Here is a 22,431-nt window from a genome sequence, read left to right as displayed (position 1 = left end):
CAGATTGCATGCAATCCTGCTCGTCATTTGATGGTGAGAAGAGCAGCATGCAACATGAGAAAGGGCTTGACTTGTACCAAAGTTTAGAAATGAGTATGCAGCCTGACCTCTCCAGCGAGCTGCAGGATTTATTATCTTCTCCCTCTGATACCACAGACTCAGGAGAGTCAGATCCTCTTGTGGCATCCTCATCATTCTCTCCAGCTTCCACTCAATCAATCAATCAATCAATAAATCAATCACCTTTATTTATATAGCGCTTTAAACAAAATACATTGCGTCAAAGCAACTGAACAACATTCATTAGGAAAACAGTGTCTCAATAATGCAGAATGATAGTTAAAGGCAGTTCATCATTGAATTCAGTGATGTCATCTCTGTTCAGTTAAATAGTGTCTGTGCATTTATTTGAAATCAAGTCAACGATATCACTGTAGATGAAGTGACCCCAAGGCGAATAGGATTCAGAGGATCCTGTATCAGGGTGAATTGGGAAAAATGGCAAAGTGTGGTTTTCCACCAATATGGAGACAACTCACTTCTTTCAGCCTGCCAGAGGTATGACTCCAGGGACGAAGCGTTATGCCATCAAGGGTCCAGAAGTGTGTGTGTGTGTGTGTGAGAGAGAGAGGGAAAGACAGACCTTTGTGCCCTTACCTTGATGTATCTGAGAAAACCAAAGTATGCACCTCAGCTCTCAGAACTACATGGAGTAAACAAAAACAAAGTAAGTGTATTTATGCACCTGCTGCCTTTTGATGGTGAGGAGTACGGATGGCCTATGTGTGATATGCTTGTCTTTTCTTGATGGTAAAGCCAGTTTAAAACCTTAAAATCCTTTAATGATATACTATTTGATTTTTCTGTAAAAAAAAAAAAATCTACTTTGCATCAGATTTATGAATATAATGTATTATGAAGCAAAATGCAACACCAACTTCAAATAAAACTGCAGCTCGCTGGAGGGGTCAAGCTGCATTATCATTTCTAAAACTTTGGTTACAAGGGTTAGGTCAAGCCAAGTCAAGCCCTTTCTCGTGTTGCTTGCTGCTCTTCTCACCATCAAATGACCAGCAGGATGCAGTGGTGGAAAGAGTACTGAAAATTTGTACTTAAGTACAAGTACTGTTACACTGATGAAAAAATACTAAATTACAAGTAAAAGTACTGCTGTCAAAACAGTACTTAAGTAAAAGTGAAAAGTACTCTTCTCAAAAAATACTCAAGAGTACAAGTTACTAGTTACTTTTTAGCTGGCAATATGTAGTCACCAAAAACATTCATATCAAAGATCTATGTTAATGAATAAATGCAACTTTGAACAAAACCCACTTTTATCTTTTTGACAAAGTATGTTAATTAGTGTTCATGATACAGGGATTTTTTAAACTTCAATACCTTGGTTGGATAGGAGTGGTTAAAGGGGTCCTATTATGCTCTTTTACAATGTCTTGAATTTGTTTTGGGGGTGTACTAGAACATCCTCTCATGCTTGGTGATTCGAAAAACATGGTAAAGAAATTAAAGTTCCATCTTTGTTAAAGACTTTCTGGTGCATTTCACTTAAAACCAATAACATTTCTAGAAGGATTTTCATCGGTCAGGTGTGGATCTATTCTGAATGGTTGATAACTTTTTACAAAATTTATTCCAGGAGCCAGGGCCGGCTTTGCCGACAGGCGGCCGCCTGGGGCGCCATCTGCTGGACGGTGCGCAAAATTGCAGAATTATAAAAAAAAAAAGTTAATTAAATGTATGTATCATATTATGAAAGCTGCGCACATGCAGTACACTTTTACTGTGCACTGTCCACACACTGCTTGCATCTGTCCATTTCTTTTACTAGATTAAATTTACAATCCTAAAAAACAACTGAGTCACTCTGACAGGCAACTGTCCAACTCACGCATATTGCTCAGCAACCGGGAGTGGCGCGAAAACATCTGACAGCTGGTTTTAGCGCTTTAAATGATGCAGTGGCGCTGTTCCCGCGCGGTTCAGATATCAGCGTTGTGATTGGTCCGTTTACGATCAGATATTTCAAATGGCTGCTGAAGTGCTGTCGAAAAATTGAATATCAATTCCAATTGTATGCGTACTCAGTAACGAACTATGATTTAAAAGTAACGAAGTAGATTTTGCTTCATTTGTACTTCAAGTAAAAGTACAGCTTTAAAAATATACTCAAAAAAGTACAAATACCCGAAAAAACTACTTAATTACAGTAACCTGAGTAGTTGTAATTCGTTACTTCCCACCACTGGCAGGATGGCATGCAAGTGTTTAAATCCACCTGGTTTCTGTTTAGTCTGTACATCTCCACACCATTAAAAGGCAGCAGGTGCATAAATACACTTTATTTGTACTCCGTGTAGGTCTGAGAGCTGTGGTGTATATTTTAATGGTTGATGAAGGTGAGTGCGCAAAGGTCTCTCTCACACACAATATAATATGCTGTTGTTATACTCCATATACAAGCCAGAAACTAAGCTGTTTTTTTTTTTTTTTTCACAGGCCTATATAAAGGGTTAAAGGTTCCACCTAGTGATCAACCATAAAAATAATTTTTTTTACCTCTTCCCAACAGGGAAAAACCACCGACCATCAAGAATTCATGATTTTATGGTGTCATGTCTTTGCAATCAAAAAGTGTCCTTATAATGGAAGACAAAGGGGCAAAAACAGCCACGAACAATAAATGAGGGAGCAAAAGTAAAACTCTAATGCTGCAAAATAACTAACAATGCATCAAAGCCAATGTTTTTACTAGTCTTTGACATGCCCAAGACTAATTAAAAAGGTTTAAAAAAAATATCCAGCCACATTTCACTTTTTATATTGAAAATAAATCGGTTTGCGTTTTTTCTCCAAATCAGTGACCTCATTTATGAACTTGGCAAATAGGGAGCCAAAATCTGATTTTTTTTTTTTTTTTTTTAAGGCAAATAAACAGTTCTTTTTCGACTGAACTAACCCTTAAGCAAACCGCAGGGTTTTAGGATTCAATCACATGTGACAAAGATGACAGCAGTTTCTATATTTGCAATTGCCAACTTTAATTTGGTAAAATCATACAATAAACACATTTTATTTTTTCGTGCAGTGCACAGCCTCTAAACTAGCACATAAAGCAAATACTCTAACTCTAAGGGCTCTGGTGATGTTCCATCACATGATTTGGTCAATTAAAAGCCTTTCATTGCATGCTTTAAACACTACACCCATAACTGCTTCTGTAATTAAGACTGAATCTTCAGCCAAACCTGTGAGAGAACACCAGCACCAGAGCCCAAATATTCAAACGCAACAAGAGAATAACCACATGTTTTTGTTACTTAAGATTGCCGTGTGCCAGACATTCACTGGGGGTTCAAAAAAAAAAAAGAAAAAAAATTGAATTGAAAAACAAAAGAACTGGAGAATCTGAACACTTTGCACTGATACACGTTTACAAAAATATTTCTGTAACTTTTTCCAAACCTTGGCATGTTTGTGTTTCTTTCAAATTTGGGCCGTCAATTCAGAGTTTGACTGATTGGATCGATTCGTTTCGTCAGAGATACCAATTACAGACGTGGAGTCCAAAATGACCTTAAACATTAAAAAGCTCACACTACCCCGAAAAATATAAGTTTCACGCATACGGGTGACATTCAACATTCAAGTGCCAGTGTTTTTGTACTGTCTTTTGGTCAAGTTTCTTGAAACTATCACTTTTAGGCTTATAAAAATAAATATTTGTCAAAAATGCTTAATAAATTACACAAACTAGCAGCAAAAGTAGAATCTAGTAATCTGTGCAAATAGCTAAATTCCCCACTGCTGGTCCCAAATCAATCCTGGTTAACGATTGGAGAACCCTTCCCCTTTTGTAAACAAGCTGCGTTTTCACAATCTTCACACACAATATTCAGAAGCTTAAGGACACGCACTCAAGACACTTATATAAAACCCTAGATGTGCAATAAAACAACTTTTGTAAAACTGGATGGGCTTAAGTAGCACCACTGCTCTCAAGTCACCTCAATACTGTCCACGCATCTGCTTCAGGTCACCTTTTCCAAATTCATGTCAAAAGGCACAACACGCTTGAGAGTAAATCTATTGCACTTCAGTTAAACGCATCCCACTCGCCCTCATCAGTAGTGCACTATTAAGGGCGCGCGGGAGTTTGAAAGAACCCTGTCTTTGGCCAGGATGCCATGGAAACCTCCTCCACTACAAACCAACCAATAAGAGTCTGGTTTACACCAAACCACACCCCTGCAGCTGGTTTGGTGCGGTTCCCGTGGTGTACACCGAATTCTGCTGACCCCAGTCCTCTCGAAGAGCCGGGGGTCACGAGCGAGCCGTGTCTCAAGAGTAAAGCCGAGGATGTCTTTCGGAATTTAACGCAGCTTGAAAAAGAGAAAAAACAAAAAAAGTGAACAAATGTTTCTTGTAATGAACGTTAAAGCCTGCGGCAGAAATCGGTTTGAAAATCTCCTTGACCAAAACACACGAACACTAGCATGCGGATTCTCCAGAGACGGGCTGGGCTCTGACCTCGCGGTTCTAGAGCAGCCGTTAGAACACTTCACTGCCACCAGCCCACCGTTAATCTACTTCAAGACTGGATTCGAAGGAAGAAAAACTAATCCAATTGCTACCTCCATGACGGTTCAAGAAAAAGGTTAATAAAACAGCGCTAAACAGCTAGCATACGGTTCTGAACTAGCTGCGCGGCGGGAGGCAGACGCGGTTCATCACAACATCCTAATTTAAGAGAATTCACTGGAATGGCTTGGTTTCTTTCTCAGAAGACTACCATCTCTATTATTGATGCCTGTCCAGGATAGAGTGAGCGAGATCTTTTCCAACATTCAGCATTTTTCACTCCCTTGTGATAGATTTACCACACAAGAGAACTCAAGCCAATCGACGGGGGTCTGGTGACCCCATACAAAATTTCAGTTCAAAATGAGGTTGTGACAGACCATCTCAGACTTTGCCAAGGTTTGATTACATCTAAGCTTTTGTTATACCATCCAAACAAATAATTAGAGCGGGAAAAAAGAAAAAAAAAAAAAGAGTGTGAGAGGGGAAAACAACTGTCAGCCAGACATTTAAAAAGGAGAACGGAAGACAAACAAAACACAGCGAGTCTAAATGTAAAGGCACAGTACATAAACGTTTCTCATTTAGTATAAAGAAATGAGATGTAGTGGAAAACTAGAGTCCAAGAAATCTAAAGCAAACTGCTGCCTCCGTTCCCCTTCGGCACGAGACCGTGTCCTGCTACAGTCGAACCTCCAGATATCCCAGCGTCCCCGTGTCCACGGAGCTCGAGCTTCTCCAGATGTGGTCAGAGAATCACAGCTGGTAATGTACTGCAAAGTTCTTCAAAGCTACACAGGGTATATAGTCTGGCTATGGTACATGTGGTTTCCATTCAGTGAGTTTGGCATGGTGCTCCACGGTCGTTGTGAGGAGTGAAGAGGTGGAGGAGTCTTAGTTTCCCCACCAGTCCACCTGGGAATAGTTTCCTCCGTAGCCATCACTGCTGTAGAAGTTCCCAAAGCCACCTGAGGACCAGAAACACCGGGTGAGTTACTCATGAACTGTGTTGTCATGCAGTGAAGCAGAAAATCAAGACAAGCCTCCAAGGTCTTGAAACCGATCCTCACCTCCACCGCCGCCAAATCCACGGTTCCCTCCGTGACCGCCGGTGTTGCGTGCGCCGCGGTTCCCGAATCCTCCGCCGCTGGAGCCGCTGCTGGTCTGACGGTAGTCTCTTGCCCCAAAACCACCAGAAAACCTGAAACACACCAAACCGGTTCAACAGGACGTCCAGGGGAAGATTGTAAGCACAAAAAGCTTTGGGAAAACCTGACCTCTTGGAGCGCCCCCCGCGGCTGCTGCTCTTGTGCTGGTGCTCGTAGGCCAGGCTCTCCAGCCAGGAGGGCACTTCCTGTTTAGCCTCCACCAGGATGTCCAGCAGGTCCTTGGTGATGTTTCCATTCTTATCATTGAAGAACGATGTGGCAAGACCTGTGACACCCAAAGAAACCACGGAATTGAGACACAGTAGCTGTGTACATGGAGTCTAATAATCCCATCATTTATATTTAACATTATGCACAAAAGGGTTAAGATCACATTCTAACACTGAAACTTAAAAAAAAAAAAAAAAAAAAAAAAAAAAGTGTTTACTTGACAAGTAAAATGGCTCCAGAAACGTTGTTTTCTGAAAAAAATTATCCAGATATTTTCTGCCAAAATGTCTGCCAAAGGGGTAAGAAAAATCTCGTTTAGCCCTCAAGTTATTTTTTTTCTTACCCCACTGGAAGATTTTTGTGCTTGTTTTAAGCAAAAACCATTTGAATATTGTCAGAACACAAGACTAAGTATCTCAAGTCATTTTACTTGTCAAGTAAACACATAATTCAAGAATTTATAGATTTATACTAACAAAAACAAGGGAGAAAATAACTTTTTGCAGTGTAAACTACGCTTGGATTCATCAGTCAGAGTTAATCTATTCCGGTGGAAGCAATGCTCCTGTAAACAATTCAAACACAATCATCAACACGTTCTCTGCAGTTACCCAGGTTCCCCACGCGACCGGTTCTCCCGATGCGGTGCACGTACTCCTCGATGTCACTAGGCAGGTCAAAGTTAATGACGTGCTTCACGTTGGAGATGTCCAGACCACGAGCAGCAACCTGCAGAGCAAAACAGTTTGAGACTCACACCACACCAAAGATTAACCAAGAGCGAGCAGAAAGCTTGCGTACAGCCGTGGCTACTAAGATTGGGCATCTCCCGGAGCGGAACTGATGGAGCGCTTCCTCACGGTCCCTCTGGGTCCGGTCTCCATGAATACTGGTGCAGGAGTAGCCTTCACGGTACAGGAAGTCCTCCAGAGAGTCCGCTCCCTTCTTAGTCTCAACAAACACCAAGGTCAGAGATTCTTTACCTGTTGGAGGACATGAAGACCATCAACAACTGAGATCACGCTTCAGTACGGGAAGAAGCTAATGATGGCAACAAACAGGGAGTGACAAGCATTTGGATCTCAGAAGTGGACTTTACGTTAAACTCTAGACTACTGAAGTCGCAGCCATGTGTGCAACCAGATTACAGCAGTCTTACAGCTTTACAATTCAACATGGCATCGTCTACATCCCACTTCATGCACAGATCCAACCGCAGGAAAGAACCACGGAAAATGAGCATGACTACTTCCAAAGAAATATCGGGGAAAAATAATTTGACGTCAAGATCCTAACAGCATGAGAACTAGAGCTCATGGGAAGGGAGTGGTTGGGAAACAAACAATGTTCAAGCAAAATGAAGACGTGAGATGAGACTTACATTCGTTCCACTTCCAGTGGACAGATAAACGTCTCTACTCACCAGGTTTTTCTACGTTCTCCCCCGTACTGTCCTGAACCTCATTCGGATCGACTGAATAAAATCAAGACCTTATGATGAGCTTCAACAATATCAGTTTCAGTCTAAGGTTAACATGGGTTCAGATGAAGCTCTGCTGTCAGGTGCTGACGGAGCAGGCATGCAATTCATAATCATCTCTAGTTTACTGAATCTCAATTTCATATTTCTGGTGTTTAGAGAACCACTGTGACCGTAAGAGTCACCATTCCCCAATCCTCAACCTGAAGATTAGTTTAACCTCCTCAAACATGATCAACACCCGTGAAGAGCAGTCTGCCATCACGGTCATACTGAGGTGACCAGATGAAGGGGTTCAGAGGTCATTTACAGGGATATGTACCTGTGGCATTGAGCAAGTCCAGCAGGAAGGACCTCTTGTCATTTTCTTCGACCCAAACCACCTTCTGGGTGATGTTCTCCGAGGTGGACCCAACCCTGCCCACAGCCAGGAAGATGTATTCCTCCAGGAAGTCACGAGCCAAGATCTACCAAACAATAAAGGGTTAAATATCAATATCATAAATATCAAGCTCAAGTCATCCTCTGTGTATATAACTGACTTCATTCTGACGAATTCAATAGAAGTTCCATTAAAAATCTTCCTCCCTTTCCCAAGCTTTATAAACCCTGATCCACTGCAGGAGGCCTTTACTCACTCCTGACCTGTTTTTGAGCTGCGCTTTATTTGGCTATTTTTTGACTTTTTAACAAAAAAACACATGCCCATGAGATTATAAAGCTTGGAAGAGCAAGGATCATTTTTAACAGAACTCGGATTAGATTCGTCTGAAAGGTTATATACACCCATGGTGCCTTGACGGTCAGTAAAACATGCGCCTATCTTCATTTTTGGGTGAACTAACACTTTAAACCCCAACACTATAACAGGACGAGCCAGATCCACCTGAAGACTATAACATTGGATGTGTTCAGGCTGACACGCTCACCTGGATCTCCTTGGGGAAGGTGGCACTGAACATCATGGTTTGACGAAGCCCTTTGGGCGGCATGGTGTCCTGCTCCACGATACGCCGAATCTGTGGCTCGAAGCCCATGTCCAGCATCCTGTCTGCTTCATCCAGCACCAAATAACTGAGGACAGAAACAGCTCACGGTCAAGACACAGAACAGTGACGTATTAAACGCCAATGCATTCTTGGAGCATTAAAACATGCACAAGACTGGATTCCAGATCACACTTGGTTACAGCAGCACACTCCACACACACAGATCTCTGACGTACTTGCAGTAGTCCAGGCCGATCTTGCCCCTCTCCATCATGTCCACCAGACGTCCAGGAGTGGCCACCAGCAGATGACAGCCTCTCTCCAGATCACGGATCTGCTGACCGATATCAGCGCCTCCGTACACCACACAGGGACGCACATGAGAGCGGTACGCAACCTACACACGGGAGAACATTAAATACATTCCAACCAGCAGAAATCAGGAAGTTCCCGTGTGTTCTGGCGATTACCTTCCTGGCCTCTTCGTAGATCTGGAGAGCCAGCTCCCTTGTGGGGGCTAAGACCAGTGAAATGGGATACTGCTTACGACGGCCATATTTCCCATTTTCCTAGAGACAAGAACACCCCCAGTTAAGATATTTGACAAAAGTAGAGTGCAGTTCTTCATCACCCTGCAAACAGGAAGTGCTACCTGTGCGCTGTTCTTCATAGCCTGCAGCGCCTCTCCTGGTCCTTCATTGAATATCTGGCTCAGGACGGGCAACAGGAAGGCTGCAGTCTTACCAGAACCTAGTTACAGCGACAGACAGACGTCATGTCAAGCATTTACCACACACACACACACACACACACACACACACACACACACACACACACACACGATGAACTCCGCGGACGTCTCACCTGTCTGTGCGCACGCCATCAGGTCTCTCTTAGTCTTGATGATGGGAATGGCATACTTCTGGACAGGAGTGGGCCGTGTGTACCGGCTCAGGGTTATATTACCCATAATGATCTCTCCCATATCTACATCATGGAACTAAAACAAACAAAGATTAATTTAAAATATTTAAATTAATTTAACTTAAACGGATCTGGATCAGGTTCCTCACACTCTCAATATGTGGTGGACAGTTCTGTCCTGTGGCTTCAACAGGAATGTCATCGTATTTCTCAAAGTTTATCCCGGTGTTGCCTCCAGAGAAGAGTTCACTGCAGGAAACAGGAACAAGTGTCAGAAACTCCACTTTGGGTTAAAAACCACACGCAAACTCCAGGTCATGATGATTTAATTTAGAAGATGATCACAAATCAACAACAGCACATCGTAACTCCTTCAAATCTAATGTTAAACGGAGCAGTGTCATGTCACTCACTGTTCCACACGCTCACTGGGAGGCAAGGGTTTGGACCAATCTTCATCGTTTTTGGAGTCGTCCGTCCATCGGTTGTTCCCACCGCCGCCGAAGCCTCCTCGCTCGTACCTGCCCAACACAACACAGCTTCAGACAAACCCAGGCCTCCATCACCAGTTATTCACTAAAGCAAGCAACAAATGAAACAAGGAAAGCAAGCGAGCCTCACCGTCCCCTGGATGAAGACCCGCGGTCACTGAAGAAAGAGGACTTCCCGCGGTCAGAGCGGCCGCCGAAGCTGTTGTAGGCCGTGTCTTTTTGGGCGTTCCACCCACCGGCATCCTTGTTGTCGTAACCAAATCCTAAAAGAAATGATTCACATCAAAAGAGCAATGTTAGTCCTGTAGAGAAACAGCAAAGCTAGGGTTCTCAGGCGTGCGGTGAGCGTAGGTGGCGCAGGGTTTACCTCTGAAGCCTCCTCTTCCTCCGCGGTCGCTGCGCATGGAGCCACGGCCACCGAAACTGCCCCCTCCATTCATACGGTTGTCTCGGCCTTCATGATTACCGTTCACGAAGCCATTGCTGCGTCCATCGTCCCATCCTCCGGGAGAATCTTTGTGAAAGAGCGAGAGGAAGAAATATTTCCCTGAGTGGAGTCTTTAATCAAGTGTTCTTTAAACCTGTGGATGACATCTGCAATCGTGCAATCGATCTGCTCGCTCTGAACTCAATATCATTATTATATTCAGCGTCTGCTCCTGGTGTTCTTAGTGATGATTAGAGCACGTTTATCAGGAAGAGATGATTTTGTTCTCTTGGACTCATAGGATAGAAATGGTGCTTTATTCACAATATTTATTACGATATTCCAGTTTTGCGCATTAGTTAAATTCACAACTTTGGCTGGAAACACAGCCACTGACGGATGTCCTTCAGAAGTACAGAGCCACAAACACACAGTGTCTAAGTCACAATCACAATCTTCAACAGCACTGGAGCTTTAGGGTTAACTAGACATGTCAAGAAGTGTATTACGTACCACTTTTGGAAGCTTCTTTATTCCTTAAATGAGGTGGAATGTAACGCCCTGTGAAGAACAGACTGTTAGCATTGAAACAACTCTACTTTATCCAGAACAAAACTGAAGATAAAACAAGATCCCAGAGAGAGAGCGAGAGAGAGAGAGAGAGATGGAGAGAGAGAGAGAGATGGTATACTCACTTCCAGGGACTCCTTGATCAGCGGAGTTCAAGTCTAGAACAGCGAGCTGAAAGAAGAGAGAGCTGATGAAGTACAGGACACAACCTTAAAAACCTGAGCGGGATCAGTGAGGAAACACCAGATCCACCGGCGCTTGAGATACCAGACGAGATCCAAGCCTTCGGCCTCCTCTCAGAAACACATCTAGCTCTAGATAACTACACTGATCCACAATTCAACATACAAATAAAGTCATAAATCAAACTCTGAGCCAAAACAACGGAATGAAGGTGTAATTACACGAGCTCACGTGACCTTTACAACACACGTCAACGACATCATTCCCTCATATTTTATTTATATTTATTTATATTTATTTATATATATATATATATATATATATATATATATATATATATATATAGTCATCAGTGTCACAGGTATATTGTAGAAATAGACAATACATTGTACGGGCGAAAATTATACATTTCTTTTTGATGCCAAAAATCATTCGGATATTAAGTAAAGATCATGTTTCATGAAGACATTTTGTAAACATTTTACACTAAATATATAAAAACTTAATTTTTGATTTGTAATATAAATTACTAAGAACTTAATTTGAACAACTTTAAAGATTTTCTCAATATTTAGATTTTTTTTTCTCCCTCAGATTCCGGATTTACAAATAGTTGTGTCTCAGACAGATATTGTCCTCCGAACAAACCACACATCAATGGAGAGATGATTTATTCAGCTTTTAGATGACGTATAAATCTTAATTTCGAAAAGAACCGACTCTTCTGGCTGGTTTAGTGCTCCGGGATCAGATATAAAGACTTGCGAAACGAGATTTAAAACACTCGGAAGATTCGTTGTTCACATCGAGATGATTCGTGTCCGTTTGGGTTCACCTTCAATACTAAAAAACAGTTTCTATTAAGAGATGTAAATACCGCAAATACACAATATAACCGCAAACGCAGCGAAATGGAGACAAAAGGCCAGAAGAAAAGGCCCCAGATCCGCGGAGTAAAGTTCTCCAGCTCGACTGCGACGGAGTCGTTTATTTGAGTCGCGTGTCTAAACAGCCGCTTAGAAACGACACTTAAATCTCTAGATTACATGAAAAGCTTCCTACAGTCCCGGAGCAGAGCCGGCTGATGAAGAGAGCCGCGTGTGACGCGTGTGACGCGCCGCAGCTCCGCCATCATCTGCGCCTCGCGGCCTCCATCTTAAACACGCGCCGCTCGCGCCGAGACAAAACCGCCCAAACCCCGCTGTGGACCCCGGCTCACCTGCTGGTCCAGACCGTGCACATTCTCGACGGCCACATGACTCATAACTGACGGGTGTTGAAGGCGGATGTCGAACACAAGCGAGTTTCTTTGTTTGCCGGTGTGTCGCTGTTCTCGTGGCTCTCTTCGACGCTCGGTGAGACGTGTAACTCTGAACAAAGGAATAAAAAACGGGTTCCCCCGAAGCGCAAATGTTACTTTAGGTTGAAGAGTTTGTATTTTAATGTTCTTCTGTATGTCTGAGGAAGACTTTGCGTCGACGATAATCGGAACTCGAGCTGTGCGTCTCTCTCGATCTGAGCGTGAAACAAGAGCGCAGCGGAAGCTGCGTCACTTTATTGGACGAAAGAAGTCTCGCGAGACTTTGAGCAGCGACGCCACACTGTTTACAACACAGTGGAGATGAATCTAGTTTCTCCCGGAATCCGTGTCATCTGTCGATCATTTAATGCTGCTGCATTTGATTTGCTAACAGTTCTCACAGATTACCTGGAAATGCAGTTCATTTGTTCAACATGTGCTAATCAATACTGAGCACAAAACCAGTTATAAGGGTCCATTCTTTTTTTAAATTGAGATGTATGCGTCATCTGAAAACTGAATAAATGATCTCTCCATTGATGTTTGGTTTGTTAGGAGAAGACAATATTTGTCTGAGATACAACTATTTGAAAATCTGGAATCTGAGGGAGCAAAAAAATCTAAATATTGAGAAAATCATCTTTAAAGTTGTTCAAATGAAGTTCTTAGTAATGTATATTACAAATTAAAAATTAAGTTTTGATATATTTACAGTAAGATGTTTACTAAATATCTTCATGGAACATGTTCTTTAATATCCTAATGATTTTTGGCATTAAAGAGAAATGTATAATTGTGACTCATACAATGTATTGTTGTGTATTTCTACAAATATATGTCTGTGACACTGATGACTGCTTCTGTGCTGCAGGGACAGGTATATTTCTGTATCATATTTTGAGCTCCAGGATGTGTGTGTTCACTTCTGGAGGATGTCTCTGTGCAGAACAGACCTGAATGATTATTTCATGTGTTTGCAGTGAATCTGAGGATCATCGCAGCTTTCCTCTGTGTGCTCGAACCTGGACAGAAACACACTAGAAGAAGAGCTTCAAAGGAAAGAGTCGTCCAGTTTTTAATGGAGAAGTCATTTCACAAAACACCCTTCCAACCAGGGCTGGACTGGGACAAAAAATCAGCCCTGGACTTCATCCAGACCGGCCCACTATTCATGTAAACATGCGCGCGCGCACACACACACACACACACACTACACGTCTATACATACATTAATCTGCATGTACAATTACTGATTAGAATGTATTACTATCAAAACCAAGAAAAAAAATATTAAAATAATAAACAAAGAAAATGCTAATGATTTTATCAGGCTTTATTTTAAATATCTAAAGGTGTTAATTGATGTGCTACTTATTAATCTAATAGTGCAGCAACATAACACTTGTGTTTTTTTTATATATATTAATTTACACATATTACCTCTGACCTGTTGGCTGCTTATCGTAGGCTTGTATTAAGACGATGATCTACAGTAAATGTGATTTATAAAGACCACTGCTCTACAATAAAATAAAAGAGTAATTAAGACAAAGAAGGTTGTGTAGTGATTTATTTTACAATTTTCTTAACATGATCAAAGGCCTTTAAAAATCCTTGAAGTAGACTGGCTTGTATATTCAAATGCAGAGCTCAATGCTAGGGTTCAAAACTGTACTTGCCCTGCCAAAAATAAATACATAAAAATAAAATTGCTATTGTTTTCTTTGTAAATAAGCTGCAATCTCATTTCACAATTCCAATTTCAATACCACAATAAACACTAACTATTAGGTTCAAACATTAATGAAGACAAGGTAACAGTCAGTAATAAAATAAGAAAAAAATATAATAAATAGCACCGTTTTCAGGTACAGATATTGCATATCCAAATATAAAATACTTCACTTAACACACACATATACGTATAAATACATACAGTAACCTTGTTAAAGCTGTTATTCAAGAGCAGTGAGTTATTTCTCTTTGTCTTATATTCACAATGACACAGACCGACAGTAGGTAAGGCTTCTCCCTGGCACTTTAAGAGATTTTTTTCTCAATTGATTACAAATTGATAAAATATATCTGACATAAATGCTGTAAATATACAGAGACATAGAGCATAAGCTTGTATTGTTAAATGTAAAAAATAATTAAATATAATGCAGTTTTCATTATAATAACAATTATTTAATGACAGGTGAAAATATAATAAATATGTACTATAGTGTGCACATATTAAGCAAAATACTCAACTGCCCTGCTATGGTTTTTAAATGGCTTTCTTGAGGTAAATGTAATGTTCTGTGACATAATTGTTCTCCTGCTGTTTTGATTGATGACTGATTGATCAATATTATTTATGAGGCATATATACATGTCGGTAAGTTGTACTGTATCTTTAAACAGAAAGTAACAGATGATCGGTTTACTTGAACTGAGGCGCTAAAGCGATCTGTCACGTCACATTTTCTAGCGCCAAAACGGTATTGTCTGAATTTTGTAATAAAATGGACAGAACCTGAGAGCTGAGCTCAGTGAGTGGTGGCATATTACAGCTGGAATATCCTAACTTTTTGAATTAAAACAATGCAGTAGCCTCCGTGTATCATTACATTTCTGTCTCACCTCAGCAGTCAAGTCCCGCCCTGCTGACATCTTCACTGAAGTCTTTTGCCTTCCAGCAAATAATTTATTTATCTTGACACATTTGGTGGCATCTGCCTCAAGTGCTTGTCGTTTTCTCTCTCTCAGCGTTCGGCCCCTCCCGCTTAGATATTTTATTATTTAACATATTGAATTTCGTCGCAGTTGTAAAGCGGCCGCTTTTCAAGGCTAGAACTTGATTCTGATTGGCCAATGAGCAGTGAACACGTCACGTCTCGCAGCTCGCATCAGCATCATGCGCACGCGTCGTTTTATCTGTTCTTTATTCTGCTTTTTGTAATGTTTTAAATAAATTATTGTGACTATCGTAAAAAAAGCACCATGCAGCTCCATGGGAGAGACACATAAGGTCGGAATTGGATATTATAATATAATTACGAATATATTTGGGATTATTAATGATTTAAAAACAAAATACATAACGCACAGGCCCAACCAGACCGCGGCCCACCGGGAATCTCCCGGTAGTCCCGATGGCCAGTACATGCCTGCTTCCAACCTGGATGCTGTTATTCTGGTCAGAAACATGAACATGGTGCTGCTTCATGATTGAAATGTCAAGAGAACAGTGTCTGATTGCACTCATTAAACCATGAGCAGTGACTCTGGTGTTTTGAGCAGATGTGGGTCAGTGTATCAGACAGACACATAATTCAAATACCATTTATTTTTTTACATTCAAAGTATAATTTTACAGTGTGCTGGGTTTGTACAGAGCTCACATTATCCATGCAAGTGTGTCTCAGGTCTGGGCTGCGTTTGTCAAAAGCAAGGTAAGCCTCAGTTGATCATAGCTCTATTGGTGACAATGTTCTGTGATCCGGCTTAGGATGAAACGCAGTCCGAGTGTTTCTGTGTGCATCGAGTGTTTACAAAATGTACCTTCTTATAGAAACTATCGGAAACCTAATAAAAAGTCAAGCTTGCATTAAAATGTTTTATTTATTGTTTCTAGTGATTCAATACTTCTGTTATTACACATCTGTGAAAAAAGAAAAACTTCTTCAAGTGAAAACTTCACATGGCTAAAGCAGCTCAAGAATCCATCCTCAGGCCGTAAACATCTGTACATTAAATATCCTCTTAATAATAACAACACAAGGATGAGGCCTTTGCATTCAAATGGTCAAACTCTATCTTCTCAAATTCAGCAGAATAACCTTTATTAAAGAAAACAGCTAAATAGAATATGGTGGACCGACTTCCCTCGCTGGGATTTGGTATTCAGACACCAGAGCCACAGTTTATAAATCCAGCAGAGCTGATCCTGCAGATCTCCCCGGATACAGAGCAGTGTGGCCGTGGCTGCATTTTGATTGGACGGGGACAGAGCAAGTGGGAGGAGCCGAGAGGCAGGCTCAGAACTAGGGCAACTGAAATTCCATTCAATGGTGTCGAAACAAGAGTCATTGCACTTTCCAGCCCGCTGACAACACATATCAAACACGGACTCGAGTGCCAGAGAGACTGTAGTCTGTGGAGTTAATGTGCCAATCTGCTGCCACTTTTACACCAACATTAAAGAGGTTGATGGACGACAGATTGAGCCAGCAGCAGTGTTCAAGACCCTAACAGAAGATCACAGACCCTAACAGAGATTTTAAACAAACACTTGCAGTTAATCAAATGAAACAATACACATTTTAATGCTATAAAAGTGTGCACATCGAGAGAAATAAACTGCAGATGTTCATGTTAATAACTTCTTTAATTAACTTGAGTTCCATATCGATCGCGAATTCATCTTTAATTTACATAACTACTACCTTAAATTAATAAATTATATTCATTGTAAGATACATTTTTTTAAACTCGAGTCTTTTTGGTTTAGTTTTGTCGTGGCCACGAGATATTAATTCTTGGGAACGTGATAATGTCGTGGCCACGAGTTTAATAAATAAACAAACCAGGGTGACCAGAGCCACCTGAGATTATCAGAGATTGATAAAATATTTTTTATCCATCCTACAGTCCGTTGATCGTTTCTTTTTATGTAATATATGTTCATATAAGGCTACTATTATTTTTATCATTACCCTATTTTTCGGAATATAAGTCGCATCAGTCCAAAAATATGTCATGATGAGGAAAAAAAACAGGTCGCACTGGACTATTTAGAATCAAGAAGCAAGAGAAAACATTACCATCTCCAGCCGCTAGAGGGCGACTTATAGTCGGGAAAATACGGTATATATAATATATCGGAGTGGATGCTGCACACTGCTGGTGTTTGAGGAGAGACACATGATTGTGCAGCGCTTTGGGTGGACAACAATACACAATAAAGCTCTATATAAATGCATCCTAAATGTCACAAAAGAAGTGTGTTTTTGGTTGCCAGGGCAAGACAACCCTGCACAGATTACCAAAAGAGAAACAGCATTAAGGGACCAGTGGATGGAGTTTATTTTTACAGAGCATCAACAGAGTGGTGCAAGTGTTTGTTCCCTCGTTTTGCTCGTTTTACAAACAAAGCCCAGTTTGACGCCGGATTTGCACATCGTTTATTTCTTAAGGATATTGCAGTCCCAACGAAAAAGGGTCACGATCGTGTTTTGGAACCGCAGGCGGTGAGTAAAACTGCTTCAAATATCTCTGTGTTGTGAACTTAGCTATCAGCGCATAAGCACATCAAGTAAACAACATGCGATGTTGTCATCAAACTGAACTTTCCACATGTACAGCTTAAAAAAAAAAAACGACAAAGTGGAACTTAGTCATTTTCCAAAACCGCTAAGCAAATATATACAGTTTCAGTACATACCACATAGAGACGTCGTTGCTGATGGTGCTCTTGTTAAATTTCAGCCTCTGGATCTGATTCTGGATCATAAATATACGCTGAATCTGACTGTTAGCCATGGTTTGTTTTGGTTGGTTTTGTCCAGGGGCCAAGGAACTCGATCGGATGTTGAAGTGGGGTGGGGGCTGACATCTTGTAGCAGAACTTCACTTGCGTTAGCATTCCCATTGACTCCCATTCATTTTGGCGTCACTTTGACAGCGAATAACTTTACATCTGAGGCGTTTAAAGACTCCGTTTGTCCATTATTTATTTCTAAAGATACACAACAATGTATAAAGGGCTCCATTACCTTCTATGTTACATTATGGCCCCGTATAAACAGTTTTTGTAAAAAATAGGCTAACGATTGCGTCATAACCACTCGACTCTCTGTCGCATTACCGTACAGACAGGAGGAGAAGCTCGCAGGCAATTAACTTAATATGGCGTACTGGCGTTACATTTTAAAATACTATACAAAATAATTAATCAGAATACTTACTCCTGCTCTTACTTACTACTTACTCCTTACTCCTGCTCACTCTCGACAAAGAACTCGGCAGTTTGCACGCACAGCCACTTGGAAGATTTACATCTGTCAGACAGGTTGCTAACTTCGTCAAGCTTCGTTTGAGTCTGCGCGTCAGAAACGGAAGTGCTAAAAAAAATGCTAAAAATGGGCTTCACTTGTCTCAATTGAGTTCCAATGGGGTCGCTGTGTCCATTTCTTTTACTGTCTATGGTTTTGTCCTCACATAATGTCACAGCTTCCAAACGCTCTCAACACAAAAGCCTACTGGCTCTCGTGATTCTTTAGCTCCGCCCACACGTCACGCCTCCAGCCGGTCGTGTTTTTCCGGGAAAAATCGGTACAGACCATCTTTCTCTTATGAATATAATAAAACTAAAGACTATTTGGAGTTATTAAGGATGCAGTACTACTCTATAGGTACTCAAGATTAACAGGATATTGAGTGAAAACGAGCATTTCACCCCCCCTTTAAAGGCTATTATTTACAAAACTCTTCAGAGCTGCGTTTTCCTCTGAACTAATGTGAGCAAAGAACGCTTCTGTGCGCTGGCGTCCTCCACAAGTTAAGAGATTTTAAACACTTGCAATTAACCAAATGAAACAATACACATTTTAATGCTATTAAAGTGTGCACATCGAGAGAAATAAACAGCGAAAGCCCAGAGCAGACCGTGGTTTACCGGCTTCACACGGGCGGATAAACGCATCAGACGCGCGTCCCCGGACATTCGCACGGGATTCAGACGGTGTCACGCGCCAGGCGACCAGGTGTCCTGACATTTTTACAGCAGATTTTTTCTTTGTCGAATTGTTACCCACTGTTTTAGTGGGAGGTAGGAAAATCTGACAGAGTAGGACAAATCGACAGAACACCGATCACGCGAGCATCACTCACCGAGCAACCCCAACGACCCCCGTCCGGTCTCAGTCCAGACCCACCCCACCAGCAGAGACTGACCGGTTACCGGAGGGATGTTTAAGGAATGTTGAATTATCAGTGGATGTTGTTCTCTTCTGTAATGACTCGCTCGGAGCGGCCTGTTTGATGTTTAACTGTCTGCGTCTCAAAACCTAGCGTGCTGCCTTCCTAGAGAGCACTACTGAGACATCACACACACACACACACACGGGTTCTGTATGAATATAACAGACAGTAAATGTGTGTGAAAGTTAGAAGTGTGTGTGTGTGTGTGTTCCAGCAGGAGGCGGCAGCGCGCAAAAGACCCTGAAAACAATGACGTCACCGCCAATATATCGATTGTAAGATCACGTGTTTATGTGAGCTTCATCTTTGGATATTTATTTATTATCTTGAAACACAATCAGATGATCTCTCTCCTGAAGAAACGATTCAGAGGACAGCAGTGAAGTGTGTTTTACTTTAATCAAGTCCATTTAAAAATTATCTGTACTTTATAAGGATTTATTTTGAAAATTTTTACTGCACTACATTCCAAAAAAAAATATATATATATATTTTTACCTTTAATACTGAAGAACATTAAAGATGTTGTACTTTTTTTGGTACTCAAGTAAAAGAAAGTACTAGATTTCTGATGTAATTATTAAATTATATTTAATATGAAACTGAGCGCAGTAAAAAGTACAGTATTATAGTTTGTAATGTTGTGAAATAGAAAAACACTGACACTTGGGTAAACATCTTCACTGCCGTCCGCCTGTGGATCAGACACTGAATATAAATGATATGAAGCAGATCAATGCGTTTATTAGGAGTAAGTGATGTTTGTGATTAAATATAGAAGTGTTCCTGAATATTGTTAGGAGACACATGATCTGCTGCAGGAAATCATCACTGCCATAAAAACAACATGCAGGATCTGATTTCAAAAGCAATTTACTTTTTCAACACATGAAAGGAAATAGATAAAAAAATAACTAACAAACAAACAAACAGAAGAGCAGATTCGTCATTAGCAGAGGACTTTACACAGGGCCGTAAGAAATGAAGAGTTCACACAGTCTGTTCAGTTGTTTATGCACACACTACTTCATTTCAACCGCAAATGTACACACCATTGAAACATTTACACACAATTAATTCCTCTCGGTTTTCTCGGAGTAAAACAATAATACTCTTAAGACAGCACATTTCTGAAATGATCGATCTAGGAATGGATATTTCCCTCCTCGTTCCGCACAAGAAATCAAATCCAGGACAGTTTACAAACACGTCACTACACGAGGCATGAGGGAAGCGTCCGGTCAGAGGATCTGGACAGACACATCTAGAGGAAGAGGAGGAGCAGCCGAGGAAGAGCGCTGGGCTCCGCTGCCCTTGTGCAAACCTACATCTGTAAACAGGGGTGGATGCAACGTCCGTCGTGCAATCAGTGCTCGTGTGTGAGAGACAGAGGGTCAGCTGTGCTTATATACCGCAGGCCAGTGGGCGGAGTCACATAGCCACGCCCTCAGGATGGGGCTGGTGGGGTGTTGGCTCCTCCCCCACCGCTGACTGTGCTCATCATTGCTCTGAGACGCCGTCTCGTACGTTTAAAAAGAAAACCGTATAAAATGTCATCAACCCCTTTGTTATTCGTACAGGACCATATCTATGACTTATATATTCATATTTATAGATATTTATATATGTATAGATATATACAAGGCTACACACTGGTAGTGGCCGGGATGTGGAGTCCGTCAGTGTGTGTGTGTGTGTGTGATGCTAGTACACCCAGGACACCGGCACCCACTGCGCAGTGCTGGACACCAGGTCGAGGGCCTCCTCCAGCAGACGGATGGTGTCGTCGATCTCGTTATTGATGATCGTCTGGTCGAAGTAATGAGCGTAAGAGTGCTGCAGCGCGTCTGACTCCTTCTGCAGCCGCTGGAGAGACTCGTCCTGAGGAGAACACACACACATCAGCGACATCACGCCTTTAACACGCCTCTAACACGCCTCCGTCACGCAGCGAACGAGGAAACACGCCACGAAGCAGTCGCTCCAGCACAGCGGCTCGTGTGTGTTCAGGCACGTGCATCACCATTACATTATTATTCATATTCTGAGTTTTTATTTTTAGATTTTCTGGTTTCATTTTATTTTTTGGTTATATTTTTAGTCATTTTTATTATTGTAGTACAACAATGTAAACTAAATTGAAATGAGAAATGTTGCTTTGGCCACTAGCTGAAATAAAAAGTGACAAAAATGTTTTTTTAAGCTTTTCATTTTAGTTAAAGTTTTAGTTTACTATGATAATCCTAAAATGCATAGACAAAAATTACATATAAAGTATGAATACTTGAGATAAAAATGCATTTCTTTCGACGCTATTCGACCTAATCCTTTAGTTTAAAATCTTTGCAAAAGTATAAAAAAAGGAATAATGCTGTAACAACAGAATGTGGAAAGAGTGATGGCTGTGACGCACTGTAGGATATCGTCCGCTAGTGTGGATGCTAATATAGTAAAGAAACAGGCCTTGAAGCTTAAAAACGGACAAGATTAATATGTTTTAGGAGCCTTTCACACAATACACATTTTCCTACACAAGCATGCTCTAGATGGACATTTGATCACGGTCTCGTGTCTTTTCAAAGCGCCGCTCAAGTTAAGAGTCTGGTGTTGTTCGGAGCAAACACGTGACTGACGGCGGAGCGGCTGTCCTCGAGCGACTGCGCTGGTCATGTCTTTACTTACAGGCAGTGTCCTGCACCATCGAGGGAGCTGCGAGCAGCACAGAGACGCAAGAAGAGAACAATCACCACACAGAAACACACATGCAGCATGCAGAGAAACGTGACGAGCCAGCGGCGCTCACCTCGTTCATCGCAGGAGTGATGGTGGGTGCTGCGATGAAGATGACATACGGAGCAAACTCAGCCGTCCGCAGAACCTTCAGCGCCTGAGAACACACAGAGAGCGAGTCAGAGACCCGGTCCATCACAGGAGGACAAACACGCTCTCATCTGGTCAGTATGTACCTGCGGCTCCACGTCCAGGACGGCCACCATGCCCTGCTCGTGGATCTGTCGGATGGTCTCCAGGCGCGTGCCGTACATAGCGTCCTCGTGGCTGCCGTACTCCAGGTAATCATTGTTAGAGATGTCCTGCATCATCTGGTCATGTGACACGAAGAAG

The 22,431-nt window shown here is 41.6% G+C and overlaps 2 protein-coding genes across 8 annotated transcripts in view; both read right to left on the bottom strand.

The window, feature by feature from the left end:
- Positions 1–3,031: 3,031 nt before the first annotated feature.
- On the bottom strand, positions 3,032–12,672 carry LOC127959187 (putative ATP-dependent RNA helicase an3). Of its 2 annotated transcripts, XM_052558207.1 has the most exons (19): positions 12,259–12,672; positions 10,982–11,027; positions 10,800–10,847; positions 10,227–10,373; positions 9,990–10,122; positions 9,782–9,889; positions 9,518–9,617; positions 9,309–9,444; positions 9,097–9,194; positions 8,915–9,013; positions 8,681–8,841; positions 8,385–8,529; positions 7,778–7,922; positions 7,399–7,449; positions 6,777–6,958; positions 6,587–6,704; positions 5,874–6,030; positions 5,667–5,797; positions 3,032–5,564 (listed from the first exon to the last, which is right to left on the bottom strand). In XM_052558207.1, exons 1-19 carry the CDS (start codon positions 12,301–12,303, stop codon positions 5,491–5,493), a joined length of 2,124 nt encoding a protein of 707 aa, XP_052414167.1. In that variant the 5' UTR covers positions 12,304–12,672; the 3' UTR covers positions 3,032–5,490. The 2 variants fall into 2 exon arrangements, with proteins under 2 accessions (XP_052414167.1, XP_052414168.1); XM_052558208.1 differs by lacking the exon at positions 7,399–7,449 and having other exon boundaries at positions 12,259–12,657.
- A 7,493-nt stretch (positions 12,673–20,165) lies between these two features.
- The window catches only part of LOC127959184 (peripheral plasma membrane protein CASK), a 48,609-nt gene continuing 46,343 nt past the window's right edge, over positions 20,166–22,431 (bottom strand). For all 6 annotated transcript variants that reach the window (XM_052558200.1, XM_052558203.1, XM_052558199.1 and 3 more), the window contains 3 exons: positions 22,275–22,431; positions 22,112–22,195; positions 20,166–21,189 (listed from right to left, as the gene is read on the bottom strand). The exon at positions 22,275–22,431 is cut by the window's right edge and continues 46 nt beyond it. In XM_052558200.1, the coding sequence (XP_052414160.1) occupies positions 21,013–21,189; positions 22,112–22,195; positions 22,275–22,431 (418 nt within the window). In that variant the 3' untranslated portion in view covers positions 20,166–21,012. The remainder of the gene's footprint in view (positions 21,190–22,111; positions 22,196–22,274) is intronic.

Source organism: Carassius gibelio, chromosome B6 (assembly GCF_023724105.1).
Source record: "Carassius gibelio isolate Cgi1373 ecotype wild population from Czech Republic chromosome B6, carGib1.2-hapl.c, whole genome shotgun sequence".
NCBI lineage: Eukaryota > Metazoa > Chordata > Actinopteri > Cypriniformes > Cyprinidae > Carassius > Carassius gibelio.
This window is presented reverse-complemented; position numbering and strand designations above follow the sequence as displayed.

Excerpts from the sequence above, each read along its gene's own strand:
- LOC127959187 (XM_052558207.1), bottom strand. The coding sequence starts at position 12,303 with ATGAGTCATGTGGCCGTCGAGAATGTGCACGGTCTGGACCAGCAG. Across the intron at positions 10,123-10,226 it reads AGGAAGAGGAGGCTTCAGAG|GATTTGGTTACGACAACAAG; the intron begins GTAAACCCTGCG and ends CATTTCTTTTAG. Across the intron at positions 6,705-6,776 it reads CAATCTTAGTAGCCACGGCT|GTTGCTGCTCGTGGTCTGGA; the intron begins GTACGCAAGCTT and ends TTTGCTCTGCAG.